Below are 14,347 nucleotides of genomic sequence, written 5' to 3'. Positions count from 1 at the left end.
AACCAGAAGACTATGAAGATCAGCCTGAATTCTGTGCAACCAATGTCAATAAGTCATGGCGAGAGAAGTTGAGACCCAGTCTTAAGAAGGTACCAAAGAAATTATTCTGCACTGACTTCAAAGAAGACTATGGTGATCTCATCTTGCTGTTGAGCAGAGTAATGGGTGCGCCATTTGAAACATGGATGTACTACTTCATTGATGAGATCACCTCAGGTGTTAAAATTTTCAATTGGTCCCGAATAATCAGTGATAATCTTGATGAACAACTGAAGAATTTGGAAAGGATGAAGTCCTTTTACATGAGCTCCTACATAGGCTACCTACTGGCAAGAAACTAGAGATACACTAGATTGATTTGTAGAAGCATAGTAGGCAATGGTGAAAATGAGTTTAAGTCCTATGACTGTTATCCACAACTGCAGATGAGCGAGAAGGCCCACTTTAGGCGGGTAAATGATGCGTTCCTGATGTATATCACCAGAACAATGCAAGGAGGAACCCATCAGAGACTCACTCCAGAAGCCAAAAGTTTAAGAAGCAATTATGGATACTGGTTTATCCAATTTCCAAGATTCACATACATAAGGGTCCAGGGGTTTTCCAAAAGAGAGAAAAGAAACAAGATGCATGGATGGAGGACCCAATCACACCCCCAAGGACTACATACATCATGTATATACAAACAAGAATCCCCCCATAAGAAGGAAAAAAAAGAGACTACATAGGCCCCCCATAATGGATAATGTCTTGCAAAAATGCTAAGTGCTTGAAGACAAAACATTGTCCAATGCCTACAAACAACATTTCTCCCCTTGGGAAGAAGATAATCCAAGTACAAATGTAGGAATGATGATGACTCTGAAAATCTGCTCATATGTTGTGAAACCCTTGGATGCCACAAACCAATCAGGTGCACACCCAATCACAATAGAAGGTGACAACCAAGGAACCATTGGAAACTGATTGTGAACAAGCTCCAAAGACAACGTTGAAGAGACAATAGTTATACCTCAATTCTCATCAAATAGTAGAGGTAAACCCTCAAATGTGTCCTCCGAATCTGAAAGACAATGATAACCTTGCTGATCAGGAATGATGGAAGTCTCAAATGACTTTGGAGAAGCAGTCAATGAAAGTGAAGGCTGATCAACTATCTTTGATGAAGAATCAAAAACCTGTGAAATAACGGCAACCTCATTTGAAGTTTCAAACACCTCCAAAGGATTACAAACATGAGTTATCTTGTTTGAAGAATGAAGAGGTACATTAGAATCGATAATAGGATCATCAAGGAATGGCTGAGTATCATGATCACATATTACTCTCGAATGTGAGTCCAAAGAGTATGAGGACACAGAAAATGAGTAAGTGACTTCAATATGTCATCATTGACATGATAAAAATAACTCTAAAGATCTTAGCACTATGACCCTTCCAAATAAGATTCACACAAGGTGTCCCAGGAAAAGGAACAAGATTATAAAATTATGGCAAGAAAAGGAACAAGATTATACAAATATGGTAATAAATGATGATCACTAAGATGAATGGTTATGAAACCACTCCATTGCCTATAGTCCCTCCTTAAAGAGAAACCTATTTTCAACTATAATGATTCTTCAAAAAAATTAAATCTTAGAGATAAAGCCAACACATAATGATAATGAAGACTTTCCAAAAAATGATAAAATAATATAGCCTATGCGGCTAAATCTGATTGGTTGATAATAAGGGGTGCGGATCAGATGGTGAGTCGATATATTGGCGGGTGCTTGCGCCAAGCCGCGAGCAATCTCTACAGTCAACAATTGGTCAAACTACAACCGAAATCGTGAGCTCATGAACTCAATCACATTAGGAAAGTGTTGCCATATATAAAATGTGCAAAGCAACCTTCATGTTATAAATGCTTGACTAATTCCAATGCAAAAGCACTCGATTGGGGAAAAACAATGCTCACACTACTAACTTGTGGGCCCATTGAAGATTTTTCACCAGAACCAATAATCGTTGAAACTGCAAAATGAAATATTTGATGCAAAAAACTTTATAATATTAAATATATCAGCCCAATGAAGGAAAACATAGAATGATGTTCAACAAATCAATGAGGATATGCCTTGAACATGAATGGGAACTGCCACCCAAAATAAACATAGCCGGCCTGAGCAGGACAAATGTTGTGCAAACAAAGGATCTGCCAAATAGGTAGAAGAGTCGACTAATGGAGAAACTGCCGTCCAATAGATGCTTGTAGATCTGGCAAATAATATGCAGGCTTGGTGATAAGACCGCCTCCAACAATGCTTAGTAAAAAAGCTAGCCACTCGACAAAGCAAAATATCCACCAAATAGTGGGTCGTCGACCTTGTTACAGATCGCTCCAACCACAAAGGTTTAAAAAACCACCAAAACTACGCTTGCAATAGATATAAAGCCTGCCACCCTGGATGCAAATCGCCGAGCCAAGGCAAGAGGCCGATACCATAAAAGATCAATTAGAAATAGCACGATCCAAATGCAACAATAACTGCTAATCACAATGGAATAATTGAATCAATCAGTCATAAAATGAGAAAGCCGATTGGGGCCTATAACTAGACAAAGGCCCCACGCGGATACACCATGAAATATCAACTATGTGATTTGCAAAGTATAACTGCCGTAGCAATAATAACAAGTCCTCTCTTTCACCAAAAACTCTATTTGTCGGTAGGAAATAGCTAGCAAAATAGAGATATTGATAATCAAATTGATAAATAGAGGTACAAACCAAAGTAGGGTTTGGGCAAAATAATATCGTATTATCTGTGCAACCTGTTCCAAACTGATAAAAAGCAAGAATATTTTGCCTAAATGGGATTTGTAATTAATTCAGGGCATCAATACGCCAATTGCAAATGAAACCATCCAAAATTGAACCTGAAATAAGACTGGTGAAAGAAATTTTAAATGTGGGAGGAGACGCTAGAGGTAAGCTCTGGTACCATGTTGGAGAAAAGACTCCACTACAGGACCACAAACAACAATATAATGTTCACATTGGAGAGAAAAGTATTTCGCCAGAAATAATGATGATATCGAGATGCTAAACAATGTATACAAGCCTTGCTTATAAAGCAAAAGGCTAGAGGTGAGAGAACACTATATAATGACATGTGTCTCAATCCCAGATGAGAGTAGGTAGAGAGTAAGTAATGTCCAACTACCCCACTACAAATATCAATGCACTTAGGAAATATTAAATAATGTTTTTCTAACAACTAAATGATTAGTGCCTAACTAAACTTAAGCATAGAGTGAAATAGGATAAACCATATTTACTCCAACAAACCAAACTCGACTCCAAGAGTCAAAAGTTGATGAACACAAGGTATAGTGATCATTATAAGCCTATAGGCATATTAATGTGGAAACCGATTGTTTGACATTTAGCAAGAATGTGGTGATTGATGAAGAAGTTGGGCCCTTTCAGCTCTCTTTTTGACATCAAAAGTTCTATAGATCAGCCTTTGAAGGCTAAAGATTTAGGTGTCCAACTTCCATTAGCTGCACCTGAAGGGGGGCACTTTGATGATTTTGAATATGTAGAATCTTCCAGACATGAACCATTACTTGTGCCAGAAGAGTTTCTTAAGGAGAATATGGATCAACATCTAGGTGATATAGTATTAGACAACTCAATCGTGATGACCACATTGATTTGGATGGAGGGGTTTCTTCAAAGAGACCTAAGTGTTGGGATAAAGTCATTGGTGATGTTTGGGATGATGAAATGATTGAAGCCAGATCATCTCGAGGCAAGAGTAGGCACAATACAGTTAATTTTGCTCTTATGGCTAACCTTCAAAGTGTTTATGAGCCCCAGGGTTTTGCAGAGGTGAAAGGTAAACCTGAATGGGAAATGGCCATGAAAATTGAAGATCAAAGTCTTTTGAAGAATAAGACTTGGGTTCTTTTAGATCTTCCTCCAAGGAAGAAACCGATTGGTTGCAAATGGGTGTATAAAGTCAAGTACAAAGCATGGTTGGTGGATAAAGGATTCTCATAGAGATTAGGTATTGATTATGAGGAAACCTTTGCTCGTGCAACAAAGATGAGCACCATTCATCTAGTTTTGGCCATGGCAACACAATTTGGTTGGAAAGTCAAAATGGATGTCAAGAGTGCCTTCCTCAACGGTGCCTTTGAGGAAGAAGTGTACTTGACTTAACCTTAGGGATTTCATGTTGTAGAAAAGGAGCATTAGGTATGCCATTTGACAAAGGCTCTCTATGGCTTGAAGTAGGCACCTAGGGCATGGTATGTAAAGATTGATATGTATTTGGATGAATAGGGGTTTGGGAGAAGTCCTTTAGATCCTGACTTGTACATCAAAAGCATGGGCCATGACATCATCCTTCCAGTCATTTATGTGGATGATATCATAATAATAGGTAGTGAGGTACATTTGATTGAGCTAATCAAATGAAATTTGAGCAAGGATTTTGATAGCACAGACTTATGCCTCCTACATTATTGTCTTGGTGTAGAGGTTTGGGAGACAAGTGGCAGTATTTTCATTTCTTAGTCTAAATATGCCAGGAGTTTGCTAGAGAAGTTCAGAATGGCAGATTGCAAGATCTCGTCTACACCTATGGAGAAAGGGCTGAAGCTTTTAGCCAAAATAGACATAAAGGTGGTCAATGTGTTAGCATTCAGGCAACTAGTGGGCAGCCTTATCTCTCTTATAGCCACTATACCTGATGTGAGCTATGGTCTGAGTTAAATTTCTAGATTCATGACAACACCTAAGGTAGAACATGGGTTGCAGCAAAGCAGGTGCTGATATATGTAAAAGGACACTCAAATTTGGCATATTATATAGTAGAAGCAAAGATCCTCAACTAGTTGGGTTCATAGATTCAGATTGGGCAAGTTATATTGATGATAGGAAGTCCACTTCTGGGTATGTTTTCAGTCTTGGTATGGGTGCAATCACATGGAACAGTAAGAAGCAGTAGGCAGTAGCTCTTTCCTCGACGGAAGTAGAATATCTGGGAATGGTCAGAGAAACATGTGAGGTAGTATGTCTATGGAGGATGCTTTTAGACATGCACATCTCAAGTAGGGCCTTCACCCTTGTATTGTGACAATCAAGGGATGCTAAATTTGGCCAAGAATCTAGTCTTCCACGAGCATACAAAACTTGTGGAGCTTCATTGCCATTCTATACGCTAGCTTGATGAAGATGGATCAGTGATGTTGCAGTACATTCCAACTGAGGACCTGGCTGCAAATATTCTTACCAAGTCTTTGAGTCTTGACAAATTTGTCAAATTTCAGGATAAGCTTGATAAAGTTGACAAATTGACCATTAAGGGAGGGTATTAAAATAATATTGTATTTTTTAGTTTTAATGGTCACTTAAGTTATTAGGATAGACTTTAGGAATATTCTTTATTCTTTTATTTGTCATCTGGTTTCTTAGTTGTCGATCCTATCCATATCGGATAATTGTTTGTAACTTTTATTTATGGAGATTTTCACTCCTTTATTAACATTAAATATCTTGATAATCATTCTTTGTGTCATTACTTTTCATAATAGGGTGCATCTTGATTCCAAATAGGATTTTCATTTTCCAAATTGATCTGCTTATCTACTTCTATTTTGCAAATCATTAAGTGCTATCCAACCTCCCAAAGTTCCCTTCCTTCTTCAAGTTTTCTAGTTGAGTTTATTGTTGAAGTTGATCCCAAGGTATTTGATCTCTGATACTTCTTTAAGAAAACTCCTTGAGAATAGTAGTTCAGCTGTTTTTTTTTCTTTTTGTTGGAAAGACCATGATCTTGGTCTTGCTAGTGTTTAATATGCATTCCCACCTCTTTGCAAAAGTGCTCAGCGGTATATAAGTGCTGTTGTAACCCTTGAGTGGGCTTGGCAATTGAAATAAGATCATCAACATACAAAAGAAGTCTCACATCATACTCTTTCAAATACTTGGCATACAAATTTGCATATGGCTGATCTTGCATATTTTCCATTAGTAACATTCAAATTACCTTTTCATTAATTTTCCTTTGGTATTCACTGTGAAGTTTTATTTGAAAGCTTTGATTATTGACCACACAAAGATACAAATGCCAGATGACAAAACACCATAGACAAAAAGGAGAAAACATTACTGCTTGATTTGATGAAAAGACAAGGTTTTAGGCTTTTAGCTTGTAATTTAGCACATTATAAATGTGTAGTATGGGTACAACTTATTTCAGATTTGAATCTTGCTCAAAGCTTAAGCACTGTATGGACTTTATGGAATATGTCACGAGCATGTAATTTAGAGTTAATGGCCATAGAATACTAATATTACAATTGCTTTACTGAAAGATGTCTTTTGCAAAGGTCCAACTTATTTTCAACATAGGAAGTACCACTTTCAGCCCTCAGAAGTCAAATGCACACATCTTCTTGGAAAGTTATGTTTACACAGATATGCTAATTCCTGCTTTTTCGAGGCTGATTGATAACTGGTATATAATATTTTTTTTTTGTTATGGAGATTTTGGAATTTTTGGGAAATCTGTCACTTAGGACTGTGATTGCTTGTGTAATTACAGTTCTCTTGTTTTTGTCTTCAGTTTTGAAAGCTCCGTCTTTTTGTGTTTGTCTTGGGCTTGTTTCTGGCATGCATATAATTCCATCCAATTTGGTGCAATAGTACAATATACTGGATTTAAATGTTTTGCATGTATATAATTCCATCCAATGTTTAGACAGGCCCTTCTGTGATCCATCTGGATCTCAGTGTTGTGCAGACTTTATGCTTAATGTTTGTGGTGAATTTTTACCTTGTATTTTTAAAGATGAGAGTAGCTGTTAACACATTTAGGTTTTATCATTGTTGCTTGCCAAATGGTCATTTTATGGAAGGTCATGAGCAACGGTACCAATCAACAATGCAACCAAGTTTATTATGATTTAGAAAAAAATGCTTTCATGTGAAGTCCTTTTTAAAAATCATGATTGTAATAAATTTCCTCTCTTTTATGTTTCCTTTTGCACATAAGTTAATGAGGTAAGATGTAATTGCTTTGGATATCTTGAGTTTAGTGTTTTGGATATTATTAATGTTTGATGATCATTCAAATTTTTGCTTGCAGGTCCAGAGACACTCCTTAGGCAATCATCTGACCTCGATAGGGCTTCAAATAAAAAAATGTACTTGGATGAGAATAAAGGAGATGCGGTAGATCCTCACAAATGGAAGTGCATTCATACTGTTAATGGTATCCACTCTGACTTTGTGTTGTTTTATTTGTATGTGATTAAATACTAAGTAATTGGTGATTAGTACTTTAATTTGTAAATTGTAATTGGTCTGCATAGTTGATGTTCACTATCATGTTTCTGGTCATTCTCTATGGCAGCTAATTTTGTCAAATTGCATGGGAACAACACAATGTAACTAACAATTTTAATTATTATGTAGTTTGATTTTTCTGACATAACCAGAACTCTACTGTGAAGAATTTTGAACTGTGTCTTGTTTCTGTTGATTTGTCTATGGTGTGAATTTGAGAGAATATATTGTATGTGTATCAATCTTTTAGGGTGCTGTAAATATGTACCATTTTTCTACTTGTGCCAAAACTGTTGTCTTGAGTGGCTTTTTTTTTGGTAGGCAAGAGGCAGGTTTAGAACATGTTTTAGAGACATTGTGAAAATGAGAGAGAATACTCAAAAAACAATAATGTCCTCAAAAGAATTGAATGAGAGGTTGTATGAGGTTAAGTTCTCATGTACAGTTTTGTGAAGTGGCAGTAAAGGTAACTTTTCTGTCAACTTTTCCACTCACCCCTAAAAAACCAAATTCTGCCTTATGCAAAGTTGCCAGCAGTCGCATCTATCCATGTAAAGTTATTGCCTAAAACTTTTATTAATTTTTGTAAAGCATGATGAATAGAAAGATACTTAAAAGCAAAAACTACAGTGCGTTTCTGTGCTTTCATATAATGGTCATCGACTTTCCAGTTTCCACAAGCATATAGAAGTAAACAAAGAGAAATTACATGCATAAAGACACAGTATAGATTTTCCATCTCAAAGTTGTAGTTTGGAGATCTCATTACATCCTGATTATTCAATACATTCTTTGGCATATTTCTGATTCCTTGCACCTCCATCTTGATATCTGTTGCCTCCATCTCTGGCTTGCTAACTACAAGCCATTTTTGTTGGCTTGAGCATTTCTCAGTTTCCTTTTTTTGCTTCTTATTTTCTTACCATCTATGGGTTTCTTCTTCAAATATTTGTACCATTTTCCTAGAGCTTTAGAGTCTTAAACTATTCTTACAACCAGATTGTCGCTGTATGTTTATTCCATCAAGTCTTGGCAACAATTTCTTCTCCTTCTACTCTACTGCTAACTATCTATTCTCTGACTATTAAACCTTAACCTTTAGAAATGAGAAGGCAATGCCTTATATAGTCATCCCAATTACAAATGAAAGGCCAAGATTGATTGCAAATCAATGGCCGAGATTTAACAATAAAACCGTTATTAGGGTTAGTTACAACTAACTCCTCTTTGACCAATGATATCATTACAGCATTTTGGACACATGTTCTTCCTTGAATTCAGACCAATGAGAAATGAGGTCAGGTATATTTGTGCCTTCCACATGGGTAGTTATCCTCGTCATAAGATGAGTCAGGTACATTGAACATGGACGCCTTGATTTGGAACTATTTGGTTGGTTGAGAATGATTAGGCACCACAGCAGCATGCATATCTCTTGAGACTCAACATATCCAAGCTTGCTTGCTTGATTCTGCTAGTTCATAGTCCAAATTGCATCATCTTGGTGATCAAGTTTCTAACTTTGGTTAACTCTTCTGAAACTATCATTCATCCTTGATCATATTTCACTTTCCATCTTCTTGACATTTGGGTATTCACCCTCGTTGTGAACTCAACATTTCCAAGCTTGCTTGCTTGATTGTGCTAGTTCACAGTCCAAATTGCATCATCTTGGTGACCAAGTTTCTTCTAACTTTGGTTAACTCTTCTGAAACTCTCATTCATCCTTGATCATATTTCACTTTCCATCTTCTTGACGTTTGGTATTCACCCTCTTTGTGATGCATTCATCTTGTCTTTGTTTTCATTATCCTTGAACTTGTCTTGCATTGATGCAATTATAGAGATGTTCATGTGATGGAATCCCTCTTTAGCATCTTCTTGAATTCCTTGTCAAATGGTGAATGTCATCCTCCTCTTCATAGTGTTGTCCCTATCTCACCTTCATCTTCATCATGTCACGAATTTGTCTTCTTGTGGAACATGTCCTTGATGTGATTGATTTCCTTGTAGCAGTATCATCTCAATGATATCTTTGAATGTTTCTGACTTTGACCTTCAGATCTTGGATTTTAGAAGGTAATTCAAGATCGTTGTAGTTATTGATGACTCTTCTTCCATCATAGAGCAAGTTTACATTGTTGAATCATCCATGTTGTGATTGCATCTTTGTTCATCCTTTTGCATATGTGGATGTTGTAATACTTATTCATCCTCACCATCCTTGTAGAGCAATCCTTGTGAAGTCTTCTCCAAGTTGCATCGTTGAAGTTGTGATGATGTTTCTCCTTGACCTCATCATTGGAATATGAATCATGTCCTTGCCTTGGAATGTGTTGATCTTATCCTTGCAATTGTTGAATCCTTCATCCTCACGCTCCATGCGCTTCATTGCTGGCTGCAAACCTGAAAAAGAACACAATTTGAATCAAAACACCAGAAATGAAAACAATATTCCACGAAATTTATGCTTCCTAAAACCTTTTCAAATCTGGACATGAATTTCTAAGGCTGGAAATGATGCTGCTGATCAAATTATAGACAAGATCTACCCTAAATCAGGATGGGCTAGCTGGAAAATTTGCCTTGCCTTGAATAAGGTCTGATTTGTTATTTGTTGTGCAAGGTGACGAAGTCGGAAGAATTCACACTAAATCTGGTTAATCTGCCCACTCTCTAGGCTGGGAATCCAGTTTGCTTAGGGCTGATTTTGAGGGTTTAAACCAGGTCTGCACGAATTCGCATTAAATCAGAGTTGTAAAATAGTAGAAACACCTTCAAAGTTGATCAAAAGAGGCCTTAACAAATTCGCACCAAGTCTGGTCTTTAATTCGCTCTATAAGTGGACAAAATTTGCTTCCAAATCAAGGTAGTTGATACAAACTTGTTTGAATTCTGCTGTTTAGGTCTGCTCCTCTTTATTTATCTTAAATTCGGATTGAATTGATGTTTGAATGTACAAATTTGACATTTATAAGCTTCTTCACCCTTAAAGTCACCTCTCTTCCATTTGGCTGACTTGCCTTAAATTTCAAGTTTTTTTTTGTTGAATTTGAATGCACATGAACATAAGCCAACTTGGATTCTTGTGTTTTAATTTGATTTTCAAGATTTTAATTTTGTCATTAAAGTAGCCGACTTGGAAAAAATCCACCCTTGGGCCACTTAAATGGTATCAAAAAGTGCGATGAGTGCCAGGTGGGAATACCTAAGGACTTGTGGGCGCTAATTCTAGTCTTAGCTGGACTCATGGGCGCAATTCCTTAATTGAGCTGGACTTTTGAGCGCTAAAACATTACTTGAGCTGGAATATTGAGTGCTAATTCATATTTGAGCTGAATTTTTGATGTCTAAAACATGTTTAAGCTGGACTGTTGGGCCCAAAACCTTGGTAGAGCTGGATTATTGGGCACAATTCCATGTTTGAGCTGGCTTTTTTATGTCCAAAACATGTTTGAGCTGGATAAAACATTGGTGAAGAACTTTTAAGTAAAACTTGGGGATTTTGCTAAGGAAAAAACAATTTTAATTTGTAAATCCACAAGTTAGTTTTGAATTGCACTCCTCACAAAAAATTTCTTTTCACCATTTTGTTCAAAGATTTTTACAAGATCTTCTCATTATTTATAACCTGTCAAGGTCAGAAAATCCAATCTTGACAAGGAATTTTCCTTGTCTATGTCTTGAATTTCCATCTTTTCCATGCTTAGCATTTTCAAAACCCTAATTCCTTATCAATTTGTCTTGACAACAACTTGAAAACATTTTTGCACTTTCTAGCAACTTTGACATCTTGACCAGGTTTTGCAACTTTTGACAACATTTACAAGATTTTACATCTTTTTTTGTTTAATGACAACATTTTGCACTTTTGACAAGATTTAACAACTTTAGCAATTTGACCTTAATCCTCAGTCTTAATGCCTATTCATGAGTCCCAGAATTGAAAGTTGAGTTCCTGACTTGACCACACCCTAAGGACAAACTTTGCCCTCTAAGTCACTTCAAGGACGAATTGACACACTTAACTAGGACCGACAATACTAAACCCTTCTCACAGCCAAAAGGCTAAAAGACTAAAATCATTGCCAAACTAAGCCAACTAAGCAAACGCCTAAGCTAACAAGCAAATTGGGGGGGTCCCCATTTGCAATGGGGCGATGTGTGAAAACGTCACAACAGTAAGGTTAGTTTTTTTAATTTTAAATTGTTTACATAGTTGCACCAGACAAAATATATGAATTGGGACATTATAGCTAAATGGTGGATCTTCTAGTCCGGTTAACCTACTTTTGGTCATCGGTGGATATTAATATAATTACGTTTCATTTCATATGCCTACAATTTTCTTGAAATGGTAATTGGGTCTAGCTTTCTTTGTGTAGCCTTTTTGCTACCTTTCTTGTTGATCATAGTGGTCAAAGAGGCAAAGATTTTAGGCGATGCAAAAAATTCCAGCTGTAAGATCTACACACTACATAAACAAAACAGACAAGGCATTTGAAAATAATAACTTGAAATTTATGGATGTTATGGAGTCTTTCTTTAATTGGCTTGTTGTTAGAAATTAAAATACTTTAGGTGTGTAAATTAATTAAAGGTATAATAATTGAGCATAAAATGCATAAAAAATAATATTGACACACAATACATGAAACACAAGTTTATGTTGGGAAAATCCATAAAGTTGAAACCCCCACAAGCTAAGTCACCAAGTTCGGCCGAATTTCATCCTTGAAGTTCGAAATTCGCTGAACTTCAATTTTTTTTTTTTTGTTGTTGTTGTTTGTTTAAATTTTTTATTTTGGCCGCCTTCTTCTATTAATATTTTTTAAACACATCTTCAATTTGTCGTGAGTCGCGGCCTGTAGGAGAAGTAGTCACGGACCTGTGATAGTCGCAGCCTGTAGGAGAAGTTCGCCTGCAATTTTTGCTTGTCGTTCGTGCCCTAGCATATGTTTCCTATGGTTTATATTTTATAAATAAGTCATCTTTTTGTAACAATTTCAAATCTATTTATCAATGTTAAACTATTTAGGCAATTTTATAGATATATTACATATATTTATTAAAACAATTTAAAAATTACATATGGCGAATTTAATTTGAATTTTATACATTTCGGATTTTTCCCTCATCGAACTTCATTCGAATTTCAAAGTTGTCGAACTTCAAATTCGAATTCGAACCTGGTGACTTAGCCCACAAGCATCTTTAATGAGAAAACTTACAATATATCTATACAATTACAAACACAAGGACTTGAGACTTACAATCTATTCTTTCTTCCAAATGGCTTCACAGAAACCTCTCAAGTCTAATCATGATGAATATATATAATAGGAATTTCCTAATATATGGGGCTAAAGGTAAGTCAAAACCTTTTGGGAGTGTACCAAGCCTTCTGATAAGATAATATTATTTTATTAAAAATTAATCATTATATAAGGTAATTCTTTTTATAATATGCCATATGCATATGTAAATTATAAGATCTACACCATTTTGTTAGAGCCTTATAAATGTTATTTAGGACCACTAACATTAAATATGATCCCCAAATAAACACTATGCACACAGTCCCACCTATAGACCTAAATTACTCAATGTTAGTTACTCATGAAAAAGCCAATTACATTATTCCCATACCATATTAACACACAATTTCCACACCATAAGAAGCTGCCATTTTGTCACTTCTAATTTGTTGTTGGTAATTCCTATATCATGGTATGGAAACTACAATCTCTACCTTATCTCCATATCTTTAATAATTATCAAATCCATACCATCAGTGTTAAACAATTTATTTCCTTCACCAGATCCTGCCATGATTCCGTAAGTTTTAACATAGGGGCCATCCCTGAGTATTAATGTTGTCACTAAGACACATGGTTTTTCTGCTGTTTATTTATGATGCACATTTTTGTATCTCATACAAAAAAATTGTTTTCTACAACTATTTTGTTTAGAGTTACCAAGTAAACAATGAAAAGGTAGTGTTCACTTCAGAGAATTTTGATCAGAACATGTAATAATGCATGAAAATTCCATGTTCAAATTTTTGATGTAGGTGTTACATCTACCTAGTCTAGGATTTTGAAACATACTAAATCCTAGAACATTGGTTGAACCAACTTTTATTACCAATAGGAATCTTCTTAATAGCATACAACGATTTCACAATAAATTATAATTATTTGAAAAGGTTATCACTTGATTTCATGATTAACTTTGGTATATGTTATGTCTCATTTATTTGAAGGTATCAATTTGTTATATTGAAAGCATATTCACTTCTATTTCACTCTTCATAAATTATTGCAGGTATACGCATTTTTGAGGATGTTGCTGATGACAAGGTATAGAGACTTCTACTCGTTTATTTTGTCTCCAAAAGAACAAGTATTCAAGTTCAATAAGACATATTTCTATTGCTTCCAGATGTTCCACAGTGTGTACCTTACAGCACTTTCTTGTCACTTTTTGTGTTTTTCTTTTCCTTTTGGCGAACTGGATCTAGGCTTATAAATCTGGTCCTCTCCTCCTTCAGCTTTCTTGTACCTCTTTTCTCACTTAAGTATATGGGTACTCTTTATTCACCAACGAAATAGGTGATGTAGAATAAAAATATTTTTCTGGAGAGCTTTGTAGTTTCTGAAGATTAATTCCAGGATTTGTTGAATCTCAATCCAGCTACTCTTGACATGACTGTATTTTATCTTGGAATCGACTTTTACATATTCCTTTTTTATGATAAAGTTTCAATTTATTATTTATTTGATATATTTAAAAATATTACATCATCTATAATCTAGAGCATGAGGGCCTGTGAGAATAGAGAGACTGTGGGAGATAACAGATTATAGTCTCAAAGTAAGAGGGAAGAGCCAACAAATTAGAAAAGAGAGCACTGAACCTAGGCATAGCAACGAGCATAATGAAAACAAAAAAACAGTTATAAATATTAAATATGGCAGGGAAGCTTGAGACTGCAAG

At 35.7% G+C, this 14,347-nt stretch overlaps 1 protein-coding gene across 2 annotated transcripts in view; it reads left to right on the top strand.

Annotated features, from left to right (window-relative positions):
• Window positions 1–14,347, top strand: part of LOC131032502 (protein ENHANCED DISEASE RESISTANCE 2) — a 338,782-nt gene that overhangs the window by 51,356 nt on the left and 273,079 nt on the right. For both annotated transcript variants that reach the window (XM_059210938.1, XM_057963515.2), the window contains 2 exons: window positions 7,149–7,274; window positions 13,676–13,710. In XM_059210938.1, the coding sequence (XP_059066921.1) occupies window positions 7,149–7,274; window positions 13,676–13,710 (161 nt within the window). The remainder of the gene's footprint in view (window positions 1–7,148; window positions 7,275–13,675; window positions 13,711–14,347) is intronic.

Source organism: Cryptomeria japonica, chromosome 9 (genome assembly GCF_030272615.1).
Source record: "Cryptomeria japonica chromosome 9, Sugi_1.0, whole genome shotgun sequence".
Lineage (NCBI taxonomy): Eukaryota > Viridiplantae > Streptophyta > Pinopsida > Cupressales > Cupressaceae > Cryptomeria > Cryptomeria japonica.
This window is presented reverse-complemented; position numbering and strand designations above follow the sequence as displayed.